General features: G+C 47.4%; 2 protein-coding genes across 6 annotated transcripts in view; one reads left to right on the forward strand and one right to left on the reverse strand.

Annotated features, from left to right (window-relative positions):
• The window catches only part of KIF26B (kinesin family member 26B), a 441,618-nt gene that overhangs the window by 419,528 nt on the left and 8,663 nt on the right, over positions 1–13,427 (forward strand). Inside the window, 3 exon segments of the mRNA XM_049112437.1 lie at positions 25–650; positions 5,633–5,835; positions 6,356–6,506. Coding sequence (XP_048968394.1) covers positions 25–650; positions 5,633–5,835; positions 6,356–6,506 — 980 coding nt within the window.
• SMYD3 (SET and MYND domain containing 3) overlaps positions 1–13,427 on the reverse strand; it is a 794,127-nt gene that overhangs the window by 50,869 nt on the left and 729,831 nt on the right. The window lies entirely within an intron of this gene.

A 13,427-nucleotide genomic window follows, 5' to 3' on the forward strand; every position in this document is an offset into this window, starting at 1 on the left:
CCCCGCCGCCCCCGCCCCGGGCCCCGCGTCCCCCAAGGCCGGCGCCTGCAAGGTCTCGGCCGTGGGCAAGCTCCTGCTGGCCAGCCCCAAGGCGCGCAGCCTGGCCGCCGCCACCACCAAGACGCTCAGCTTCTCCACCAAGTCCCTGCCGCAGGCGGTGGGCCAGAGCCCGGGCCTGGCGGCCAAGCCCACGTCCTGGTCCACGCAGTCGCTGAGCCGCAGCCGGGGCGCCGGGCCCGCGTGCAAGCCGCCCCCGCGCGCCGTCAACGGGCGCATCTCCGAGCTGCTGCAGGGCGGCGCGGGCGCGCGGGGCGCCGAGGGGCGCGCGGGGGCGGCGGGCGAGGAGCGGCCGGCCGCGCCCCCCCTGCCCTCCCCCTACAGCAAGGTCACCCCGCCGCGCCGGCCGCACCGCTGCAGCAGCGGCCACGGCAGCGACAACAGCAGCGTGCTGAGCGGCGAGCTGCCGCCGGCCATGGGCAAGACGGCCTTGTTCTACCACAGCGGCGGCAGCAGCGGCTACGAGAGCGTGCTCCGCGACAGCGAGGCCACCGGCAGCGCCTCGTCCGCGCACGACTCCACCAGCGACAACAGCAGCTCCGTGGGCGGCCGCTGCCGCAGCCTCAAGGCCCCGAAGAAGCGCTCCAACTCAGGTAGGCGCGGGCGCGGGCGCGGGCGCGGGCGTCACCCCCCCACCCCGCCCCCCGCCCCACGTGGGCGCGCCCCCCTGCAGGAGGCGTCCACGCAACCAGGCCCTAGAGCTTTCGGAGGAGTCGGGTCGCTGTCTCCAGATTGTGGCCTGGTGGCTGCAGATGCCAAAATGCGGGGCTGGTGGCCCTGAGACCCCGCGGCTTCATCCCCTCGGAGCAGGGCAGAGCACACTGGTCTCGCGGGTGGTGCCACGGGAAGCCCTGCCTGCCCCCTGGCCCCAGGCAGCCTGGGGGACAGGTGAGTATGCCTTCCCGTGGGGCCTGCAGTGTGCCCCAGCCTCCACCCACGCACACAGTGCCCCAGGGTGACACCGTGCGCTAGCATGACACACACAGCGCCCTACGGTGGCACACCCAAGCACCCTGGTGCCCCAGATGCTCACTACCAGAAAATATCTCCGGGATTGCCATCTCCAGGAATCTCCTATCAAAAGATATGTAAATAGTCCAGAAGTTACAATATGGTGATAAAGGCCACTGACATATGAATTGGAGTTTGGGGTGACAAGGGACAAGAAGTCATGATGGGTGAGAAGAGGATCCAGGCCAGAGCTGGTGGCCCTGGTAGCCATGGGTCAGGTGAGGTGAACGGGCAACAAATTAGAGGCCCAGACAGACAGAAGGAAGGAGGACAATGTGAGCTATTGAAAAAATTCTCCCAAATTCATCTCTGCTCTTCACAGAAATTTCCCCTACTTGTCCCTGAGCATAAGGACACATTTCTTAATGAGGCCGTCTCCCACAGAGCCCGGGTGAGGTCTGTCCTTTGGCCGAAGTGAGGGTGGTGTGGGGTCCTGCCCTCTTGTCCCCCAACCTGGCCTTCACTGTCCTGTGGCCCTTCCGTGGAGCCCTCAGAAACCACTACCCTATGGAACAGCGGTGCTACCTACACATCAGGAATTAAAAGATGGGATGAGTCCTCCAAACGTGGGGGTTCTCCCCTTTCCTGCAGCTGCTCTGGCAACTGCCCGACAGGCTTTTTCTCTCAGCCACAGGGTTGCTTTTCCCTGTTTTCCCAATACAGGCAAGCACAAGCTCTGGAATGTTCCAGCCCAATGTAATGCACATCATAAACCGTTTGCCTCAAATCAAAGAAGTCAGCTTCATAATTCTAGATGCTAGGCTGTAGCTCTCCCACCTTCCCACCGCCCCCCCCCCCCCCATTGGTCACAAAGCATGGGAGTGAGTTATACTCCAAGCATGTTCAGGAGTCATGGCCATGGGCCAACTTGACCTCCCAGGGGGTGTGTGCTTCAGGCTTTGACCCACTTTGGAAGAACCCCACACCAGGCCCTCAGCCCTCACAGCCCCATCAAGGAAGGACCTGGGAGCGGTGCCCGGGTAAGACGAGTGTAGAATGAAAAGCCATGGACTATAATGTGACAGCTGCTGTGCCCTGTTTCAGGGCCAAGGGCATTAAAACGTATTGATACCAGTCACTAAGAATAACAAGAAAGTTCATCTGAGCCAGAGTCTCTGTTTCGGGGACAGGGGTGGTGGATCTGCTGGCCCTTCCAGTACCTGGGCGATAAACCTCCTTACTATGGTCTACCCACTGTCAGTTCTTCGGAATCCAGATTGGTGTGATGTCACGGCGTGACACGGTGTGCTCACGGCAGCCGACCGTTAGAATGTTTTCCCACAAACTCGTATCTAGGGCTTCGTGCCTACCAGTCCATTTTGTTCTTTAAATCTCTTTTACTCTTTCTTCAAGACCTGTGGTTTTTGGTTTGGCCGTTGTGCTGGGGTAAAGAGCTCTGTAAAAACAGCTGCTCAGACCGTGGACCGCAGGTTCTCTACCTACCCTTGCCTGGCACTACCTCCTTTCATAAGGGCCATCCTCGAGGCTCTCCTGTTAGGTTAGACTATTGGAGGACACGGTATAGAATCAGAGCTCCAGGCTGGGGGCCAGAAATGGGTGCCAGGAGCAGCATCAGCCTTCTGCAAGCAGCTGGCAGAGATCAGCCTCGCAATGGATGTGGCCGTGGAGGTATGCGCCTTTCAGGTTAGATGACCTTGTGTCGCTTCTTTATGGTTATTATTAAGAGAAATGCTGGCTGTCAAAATGATCAGCATAAATCAAATGCCACTTCTTTAAGAGAAGCCATAAAACTCCTCAAAGGAAATTCCTAGCTAGATGGCTGGATTATACCATTACTGGAGATGTTTGAAACTGCAGAGGAGACAGGCAGTTATCTTTTATCGGAGATTGCTTTTGAATTTGGAAAATTTTTAATACTTTGGTTGAAAAATGAACTAGAAATCTATCAGGTGGATGATAGTCTTGAGCTCTCAGAGTGCCTTGTAATGCATGCCGTATGAGAAACAACCAAATGTCATTAAGGTCACCCTCTTGGTCCCATTCCTGGAGATCCATGTTGGTGGAAAGTGCATGGGCTTGGCCAGAGTGTACTGCAGTGAGAAGACGGAGCTGGAGAGCAGGAGACTTGGAGTCTTGAGCTGTGTGGCCTTTAGGGAATAACTACCCTCTGAGGGCTTCAGTTTGCTCACATAAAAGTAAAACGAGGGGATTGGTAGAGAACCAGCACGGTCTCTCTAATGCTCACGTCATATGAGACAATGCGGATGATATAAAGAATGTTGGTGGTAATAGGACTTCCTTTCCAAAATCTTGATAGGTCCCCCTCTGCGGTGCTTTTGAAACTTAATGACATGTGAGGTGCGGGCGTGGTGGGGAGGGGCAGGCAGCATCAAAGCCAAGGCCACTACAAGAGGTTTGTCATCTAGTTGGTGACAAAGTACGAAAAGCATGGAACAGAACGGTGACCCAGGCATACTGCCAAGTCCGGAGTGGTGTAGTGCAGTGTGAGCGTGGGAACCATTTAGACGTGGGAGAGGCCCAGATCCACAAGAGTCCTGTCAGGAAACACTGGGCAACAGGGTGAGATTAATTCACCAGGGGGGTGTTCTTGATGGATGTAATGACCATAGAAGATGGAACTCAGACCGACTTACACCTTCAATGCATTGCAGCTATGATACGAATTGTAGTGGCAGTGGGGCGTCATTCTAGATTCTTGATCAGGAGTGTGGTAAGGTGAGCAAGGCTGTGGTTGCTTTTACTGATGGATTTTCATCCATCCACAGTACATGGCCAGCCTTCTGTGGTCAGCAACACGGCCGCTGGCCGTGAATTAGAGTGGTGACAGCCAGCCTGGGTGGGGAGCAGAGGTCTGTGCTGGCCAGGGCACGTTCAGTGATAAAAGGACGTGAACAGGGAAGGCCCTTTCTGCTCGGTGGCCCCACCCCGAGTCCTAGGACTTACACTGATGCCCTCTGGCATCACTCATCAGGTGTCATGTGGACTCTCCCCAGACACTTAGTATCTTCTTGCTTGTGTCCTTGACCTTTCACCCCATGCCTACTGTGTTCCCCCCTCGAATTCCTCCCATTGCTCTCCTTCTCCCTGGCTAGCTGGGAAAATCTGAAAACCAGACTGGCACTTTGATCTGAATGAAGTTCGTTCTGACCATAGAAAGCCGGGGAGGGAAGTGGAGGGCCTGCCCGAAGAGAGGCCAAGCCAGGGAGCCTGATGGTTCTGGGAGGCACCCAGGGCTTGAGCTGCCTGGATGTGAGCTCCTGCTGGGCCAGTTCTGCACCGGGCCCGGCCTGCCAGGTGCCCACACCACACTGGTACCAGTTACTGTGTGTCCACTGGACACCACTGATCGAGTCATTGGCTGGTTGGTTGGCCAATCAGCTGGCTGGCAGGTGGCCCTACAGTTAGCTCCAAGGTCTTTTTGACATACTTCCCCCTGCTGGTGACCCGGGCTTTAGGCACCGAGCCCATCTTCTATATCCTTGGCCATGTAAGCACCAAACGCCTGCCCCTCTCCAGGTGCCAAACAAACTCTACTGTGTGGTGGGGCACCGGGTTCAGTTTGCAGAGCTGCTGCACTAATATCTGTGGCTAGTTACTCCTCAACAGGGCTGAGAGTGCCCTGCTTTGCTCTGCCCACCTTCTACTGCTCACTGGGTCACCAGTTACCATCTCGTTTTGTCCCTTCCTCTCAATGTAGCTGTGACCCTAAATCTGCTCTAGAAAAATGAAGTCCTTAAAGAAGAAAGATCTGGGTAGGCAGTCATGTAAAATTCTCGAAGGTGCCTCAAGTCCAGACTCCATGTGTCTTTTTTTGTTGTTGATGGTTTTCACCTCATGAGGCAGGTGTCAGGCCCATATTTCATCCAGGACAGAGGGGACAGGAGGAGTAGGACAGAGCCCCAGCTTTAAGGACACGTTCCAGCGTTGCCTGCAGCATTTCTGCTGATACCCCACAGGTGGGAGCTTAAGCCACCTTTACTGGGGGGGATGGTCCCTATTCTGGGGGCTCTATGCCCTGCTCCTGCTCAGTCCCCTTCACTGAGAAAGAAGAGAATGGGTATCAGGGACAGCCCACTGGCCATCATGACACGTAAAGCATGCTAAATAGGGTCTGGCACGTAATCAGTGCTTATCATGGTGGTGGTGTGGCTATAAGCAAATAAACAATGTTTTCTAGAACTATTACTATAATACCAAGCACTAGGACCCCTTTTCCTAACACAGATACCTCTTTAACTTCATTGTAACATGTATTCATGCTGAGGGTGTGGCTAGTATGGCTCACATTTCTAGACCATGTGTTTGGGGCGCGTGCCGGTGCATGTGTGTGCGCACATGTGTGTGTTTCACGGGTGGAGGTTGGCGGTGGCTCTAAAGGTAAATCAGGGAGTTCATGAGCTTCTGGAAGTAAAGCCCAAGTGCCAAATTAAAGGAGTAGATGTTGAGGTGGCAGCAGGACATTCAGCCCCTGCAGCAGATCCCGGGGTGCCTGTCAGGGGCCTAACCACTCACACCCAACAATATGTATATTTAAAAGATTGAGATTCAAAAGGATTAACTTTGGGCTTCATTCCCTCCTCAGGTTCTCAGAGACGGAGGCTCATCCCGGCACTGTCCCTTGACACCCCATCCCCCGTAAGAAAACCTGCCAGCAGCACCGGGGTCCGCTGGGTGGATGGCCCCTTGCGCAGCACCCAGAGGGGCCTCGGGGAGCCTTTTGAGATTAAAGTCTATGAAATTGATGACGTAGAACGGCTGCAGCGGCGACGAGGGGGCAACAGCAAGGTAAGGGATCTGTCCCCCCATGATGGCAGCCACTGCTCCCCGCCCACCACCCAGCCCCAAGCAGGTGCTGGAGCAGTGACCCGAGAGGCCGCCTCAGACCCTTGGAGACTTCCCAGCGGGCTTCTGGCATGGGAGGGAGGTGGTGGCTCTGCCCCAGATAAAGGGTATTTGCACAGGACTTCAGAGAGCTCTGCGTGTCTCCGCCCCGGGTGTCTAGGAGGCTCAGAGGCTGGGCACTGCTGGTCCTCAGGGCTTGTCTGGCTCCAGTTTGGGACACCAGCCACCTCCTCAATTCAAGAAATAATGCCTGTGATGATCCTGCCCTGCAGCTGTCTGAGCTGACTCTGGCAGGGCAGAAACGTGGCAGGGAGGGCCCAGGTCCCCCCCAGCTCCCCAGCAGGGGGCCAGCCCCCTTGTTGCTGACTGCACAGAGCATTCCCATTTAGGAGAGGCTGCGTGGATCCGAGCTGGGGCTCTGCCCCTCCTCATGCACCCCCATTCCTTCCCTTCTGCCTTCCAGGAGGTCACGTGCTTCAATGCAAAACTGAAAATTCTGGAGCATCGCCAGCAGAGAATCGCCGAGGTCCGAGCCAAGTACGAGTGGCTGATGAAGGAGCTGGAGATCACCAAACAGTATCTGATGCTGGATCCCAACAAGTGGCTCAGCGAATGTAAGGCCCCAGGTTTCTTTCTATCGTGGGGACTGCCGGGTTCGCCAGCTAAACAGGCCTGGCACACAGCCCGGGGTGAGGTGTGCGCAGATGGTGTCCGGATCTGAGGGCCCTGGATGCCATCAGAGAGACAGTAGCACGAGCCCACAGCCTCACTCTCCGCAGGGAAGATGGGAGCGGTGGGGCAGCATGGGGATAGCGAGTGTTGCTCTTGAAAGAATTTTCCTCATGTGTCTCAGTCCCAAGCATCTGAAAATGAGATTCCACACTGCCCCACCCCCCAAAATACAGCAGAAGATTCCCCAGACATGAAGCTGCATTACAAATCTTCTCCTAGGCCACAAGATCGCATTGCATTTCTAGCCTGAAATACACAAGAATTTATAGAGCTTCTAATAGGGTGGAATGTGCAATCCTAGAAAAGCCTCACAAAGAACCCAGAAAGCAGGAAAAACATTTTTGATGGAAAAGAATAGCATTCACTGTGTTATTTCTGTTCAATAGAAAGCCTAGGATGACAGTAACCATCTCGTAACAATTCAGAACAATTTTGCTTTCTCTGACAGATTCAATTGTCTCCTATTTATTTGCTCCTAACCATTCCATTTACCACAAAATAAAGGTCCCGACTATTTCATTGATAGGGGACGCAAGGCTGGAAGACTCAGTCTATAGAATAAAATGCATGACTGCCATTAAAATTCCTCTCCCTCCCTGTCCTGCACTCGCTCCCCAGCCTCCCAGCACCCCCCACCCCCCGCCTCACCCCTTCACCCGTCCCTGCATGCCAATCACCTTCTCCCCCTTGTTCCCTGGCTGGAGGGAGAGTGTGGTAGGCAGGGTCTGCAGGCTCGGATTTGAGAAATACCAGGTGCACGCAGGACAGGACTCGCCAGCCTCCCAGCTGTGCTCTACCCCTAAAGGCAGCATGCTTCCAAGTAGTTTCTTTTCCGTAAGAATGGGGTAGTGACATGGCCCAAGCACCCCACTGGATCCTTGTGAGGAGGATCCAGCGCACCAACCTGAGGACAGAGCACGGTGATCAGTCTGTGAAGCATCCTACCGTGCTGTACCATGTGTGGGATGAGCACAGTCATGCAGACCTGACGGGAGGCTGGCTTGCCCACATACCAGCTGTGGGATCTTGAGGAAGACGCTTAACCTCTCTGAGCCTTGGTTTCCTGAGTTGAACCAAATAGGAGACCATTTCCTCGTGCCTGCTTCCACAGCACACTGACTTAGGTCCTCCATTATAGACATGGGTGGAGACACAATCTCCCGCTCTCAGGGGTGTTGTCATGCCAGGCACCATGGGGTAGGGGGTGATGTGAGTGAGGACATTAGCTGCTGTCTGCCCACGGCGTACATGTGGGGCCCAGTGCTCATTTCTCTCCCACTTGTGAACACCCGTCTCCTTAGCTCATGAATTCCAGGCACCTCAGGGCCCCAGGGGCGCCCCATCAGGCAGACAGTCCCCCTTCATTTGTTCTGCTTGCATTCAAGTCTTCTTTTTTAAGAGCTGTTTATGCCTAAGGCATGCTCGAGAATGGTCTTCATCTTACAAAGTCGGGGTTTTTTCTGGGACAGGAGCAAGCGTACACATTGGCCCATATGTGTAGATGCTTCCTTCCTGCCTTTGTACATGTCAAGAATCAGCGATGGTTTGATGCTGAGAAAGGGAATGAACAGAAGGCCCCATGAAAGGAGAAACACAGATTGTTCCTTTAAGATGAAATGATACCATGAATGAGCAAAAAAAAAAAAAAAATCCCCAGTAAAGCCGCACGCTGACTATTCCCTGGCTGTGGGTGATAAGCTGAATATTGGCCTAGAAATCTCTGTGCTGGCTTCCATTTTTATTTTTCTTTCTTAGTCCTGATGTCACGCTGCGCCTTCCATCCCCAAGACTTACTCATTCCGTAACTGGGAGCCTGCGCCTCTCGCTCCTCTTCACCTGCTCTGCCCACCCCTCCGCCACCCTCCCTTCTCACAACCACCAGTTTGTTCTCTATATTTATGGGTTTGTTTTGGTTTTTCTGTTTGTTAAATCAAATTTGTATTTGTTTTTCCCATAGCATAATGCCCTCTGAGTCCATCTATGTTGTTACAGATGGAAAGATCTTCATCTTTTTATGGCTGAATGATATTCTGTTGTGTTGTGTGCGTGCGCATGTGTGTGCATGTGGGTACTGTGTATATAATAGTCATTCTGACAGGTGTGAGGTGACACCTCATTGTGGCTTTGATTTGCATTTCCCTGATGATGAGTGATGTTGAGCATCTTTTCATGTGTTTGTTGGCCATCTGATGTCTTCTTTGGAAAAAATGTTCTGGTCCTCTGCTTATTTTTTGATTGGATTATTTGTGGATTTTGGTGTTGAGTTGTATAAGTTCCTTATATACTTTGGATACTAACCCCTTATGAGATATATTGTTTGTAAATATTTTATACTAGTCAGTAGGTTGCCTTTTTGTTTTGTTGATGGTTTCCTTCGCTGTGCAAAAGCTTTTTATTTTGGTGAAGTCCCAATAGTTTATTTTTGCTTTTGTTTCTCTTGCCTCAGGAGACATACCTAGAAAAATGTTGCTAAGACCAATGTCCAAGAGATTACTGCCTGTTTTTTTCTAGTTTTATGGTTTCAGGTCTTACATTTAGGTCCTTAATCCATTCTGAGTTTATTTTTGTATATATTATAAGAAAGTGGTCCAGTTTCATTCTTCGCATGTAGATGTCCAGCTTTCCCAATGCCATTTATTGAAGAGACTGTCTTTTCACCATTGTACACTTTCACCTCCCTTGTCATAGATTAATTGACCATATAAGCATATTCCTTTGGCTCCCTATCTGTTCCATTGGTCTGTTCCTATTTTTGTGCCAGTATCACACTGTTTTGAACATCCTATCTTTGTAGCTTAAAACCTGGAATTGTGACACCTACAACCTTGTTCTTTCTCAAGATTACTTTTTTGGGGTCCTTTGTACTTCCACGCAAATTTTAGCACAGTTTATTCTAGTTCTGTGAAAATTACTGTTGGTATTTTGATAGGGATTGTATTGAATCCGTAGCTTGCTTTGGGTAGTATGGACATTTTAACAATATTTATCTTTCTAATCCAGGAGCACGGTATACCTTTCCATTATGTCATCTTCGATTTCTTTTATCAATTATTTTATAGTTTTCAGAGTATAGGTATTCCACCTCCTTGGTGAAGTTTTTTTCCTAGGTATTTTTTTGGGTGCAATTGTAAATTTTTTTCTTAATTTCTCTTTCTGCTAGCTCATTACTCTTGTAATGAGTATAGAAACACAACTGATTTCTGTATATTAATGTCATATCCTGCAATTTTCGTGAGTTCTTTTATTACTCTTAGTGTTTTCTTGGTAGAATCTTTAGGGTTTTCTATATAAAACACAAAATGACAGTTTTATTTTTTCCTTACCAATTTGGATGCTTTTTAAATTTCTTTTTATTGTCTGATTTCTGTGGCTAGGAATTCTAGGACTATGTTGAATAAAAATGAGTGGGCATCCTTATCTTATCCTGATCTCAGAGGAAAAGCTCTCAGTTTTTTACCATTGAGTATGATGTTAGCTCTCAGTTTGTCCTATGTGGTCTTTATTACATTGAGATTATTCTCTTTAAAACTACTTGGAGAGTTTTTATCATGAACAGATGTTATACTTTGTCAAATGCTTATTCTGCATCTATTGAGATGATCCCATAGTTTTCATCCTTCGGTTTGTTAATGTGGTGTATCTCATTGCTTGATCTGTGGATATTGAACCATTTTTGAATCTGTGGAGTAAATTCCACTTTACCATGGTGAATGATTCTCTTAAAGTATTGTTGGGTATGGTTTTGTAATATTTTGTTGAAGACTTTAGTATCTATGTTCATCAGGAATACTGGCCTCCAGCTTTCTTTTTATTTTTTTAACACGTATTTTTTTTAAATTTTATCTATTTATTCATGAGACACACACACAGAGAGAGAGAGAGAGAGAGAGAGAGAGAGAGAGGCAGAGACACAGGCAGAGGGAGAAGCAGGCTCCATGCAGGGAGCCTGACACGGGACTCGATCCTGCATCTCCAGGATCATGTCCTGGGCCGAAGGCGGTGCTAAACCGCTGAGCCACCAGGGCTGCCCCTTTCTTTTTCTCCTAGTGACTTCATCTGACTATGGTATCAGGGTAATGCTGGCCTCACAGAATGAATTTGGAAACTAACTTCCTTTTCTACTTTTTTGAAACATTTTGAGGAGAGTAGGTATTAACTCTTCTCTAAATATTTGGTAGAATTTAACTGTGAATCCATCTGGTTCTGGACTTTTGTTGAGAGTTTTTGATTACTGATTCAGTTTTATTACTAGTAATTCGGTCAAATTCTCTGTGTCCTGATTCAATTTTGGAAATTATCCATTTCTTCTAGGTTGTCTAATTTGGTGGCATATTTTTCATTATAATCTCATAATCTTTCGTATTTCTGTGGTATTGCTTGTTACTTCTCTTTCATTTCTGATTTGCTTTTTTTCTTGATGAGTCTGGCTGACAGTTTATCAATTTTGTTTTTCTTTTCAAATAACGAGATTTTGGTTTCAATGATCTTTTTTTTGTAGTCTCTATTTCATTTATTTCTGCTCTACTCTTTTATTATTTCCTTTCTTCTACTAGCTTTGGCCTTTTCTTCTTTTCTAGTTCATTTGTGTGTAAGATGGATTGTTTCAAATTTTTCTTTTTTCTTGAGGTAGGCCTGTATTACTATAAACTTCCCACTTAGAACTACTTTTGCTGCATCCCAATTTTAGAACATTGTGTATTATTTGTCTCCATGTATTTTTTTTTTTTTTTCATTTCCTCCTTGATCTCTTCATTGACACACTGGTGGTTTAGTAGCATGTTGTTCAGCCTCTACCTGATTGTGGTTTTCAATTTTTTTCTTATAATTGATTTCTAGTTTCATACCACTGTAGTTGGAAAGGATATTTGATGTGATTTCAATCTTAAATTTATTGAGACTCATTTTGTGTTGGGACATGTGATCGATCCTGGAGACTATTTCATGTGCACCTGAAAAAGAATGTGTATTTTGCCATTTGGGGAGGGACCTGTTAAGTCCATGTGGCCTTATAGGTCATCAAAGCCACTGCTTTCTTACTGGTTTCTTGCTTGGTTGATCTATGTATCCATTGATGTGAGTGAGGTATTAAAATCCCTTGCTATTATTGTATGATTGTCAATTTCTCCCTTTAGGTCTGTTAATATTTGCTTTTCTTAGGTGTCTAGTGTTGAGTGAGTGAATATTTATAGTTGTTATACCGTCTTGTTGGATTGATTTCTTTATCCTGTAATGCCCTTGTCTCTTGTTACAGTAATTGTTTTATTTTTTTGATCCTGGGTCTCTAGGATCAGGCCCTGGGCCGAAGGCAGCGCTAAACTGCTGAGCCACCTGGGCTGCCCAGTAATTGTTTTAAAATCTATTTTGTCTGATAGAAGTTTTACTACTTTGGCTTTTTAAATTTTCGCTTCTATTTGCATGGAATATCTTTTTCCACCCCTTCACTTTCAGCCTGTATGTTTCTTTAGGTCTGAAATGAGGTTTTTTTTTTGTAGGAACCATATAGATGGGTCTTGGGTTTTTTTATCCATTTTGTCACCCTATGTATTTTGATTTGCGCATTGAGACCATTTACGCTAAAAGTAATTATCAACAGGTATGTACTTACTGCCATTTTGTTAATTGTTCTCTCATTGTGTTTGTAGTTCTTCTCTGGTCCTTTCTTCTTCTCTTGCTTTCTTTCCTTGTGATTGATGACTTCCTTTTGTGTTATGCTTGGTTTCCTTTCTTTTTACCTTTGTGTATCTATTACAAGTTTTTGGTTTGTGATTCATATGGCATCCTAAGTATATAGCAGCATCTATTAAATTGAAGACCACTTAAGTTTGAACACACTCTAAAACTTCATTTTTACTCCCCACTCCACATTTTTTATATATGTTGACATATTTTACATCTTTTTATGAGTTCCTTTAACTAATTTTTTAGGTATAATTGGTTTTATTATTTTTTTCTTTTAACCTTCAGACTAGCTTTCTTAAGTGACTGACCTACCTTTACTGTATGTTTGCTTTACTCAAGAATTTTTTTCCTTTCATAATTTTCTTCTAATTATGGCCTTTTCTTGGCTACTTAAAGAAGTTTCTTTCAACATTTCTTTGAGGTTCATTTAGTGGTGATGAATTCTTTTAACTTTTGTTTGGGCAATTCTTTATCTGAATGATAATTCAGATAAAGTTCTGAATGATAGTTCTGAATGATAATCTTGCTAAGTAGAGTATTCTTGGTAGAGGGTTTTTTCTTTCAGCACTTTGGAATATATCATGCCACTGTCTTCTGATTTGCCAGGTTTTTGCTGAAAAATCAGCTCAGTCTTATGATGGTTCCCTTGTATGTAACTAGTTGCTTCTCTCTTGCTTTGCATTAAAAATTCTCTTTAATCTTTGACACTTTAACTAGTATATGTCTTGATGTGGACCTTCTTGGATTCACCTTATTTAAAACTGTCTATGCTTCCTTCCCCAGGTAAGAGACTTTTTCAGCTATAATTTCTTTAAATAATAATATAATTTGATAATCCGAATATTTGATGTTGTCCCAGACAGCCCTTAAAAAAAGTGTTTTCTTTAATTACTCTTACTTTTTGCCATTTGACTGAATGCTTTCCATCACCCTGGCTTCCAGATCACTTATCCCTTCTCCTGCCCCCTCGAATCTGCTGTTGATTCCCTCTTACATATTTTTTATTTCAATTATTGTGTTCTTCAGCTCTGATTCTTACTTATATTTTTGGTCTCTTTGTTGAAGTTCTCATTGAGCTCATCCACTCTTCTCTCCAGCAGGTGAGCATCTGTCTGACCATTGCT

The sequence above is a fragment of the Canis lupus genome, chromosome 7, assembly GCF_003254725.2.
Source record: "Canis lupus dingo isolate Sandy chromosome 7, ASM325472v2, whole genome shotgun sequence".
Taxonomy (NCBI): domain Eukaryota; kingdom Metazoa; phylum Chordata; class Mammalia; order Carnivora; family Canidae; genus Canis; species Canis lupus.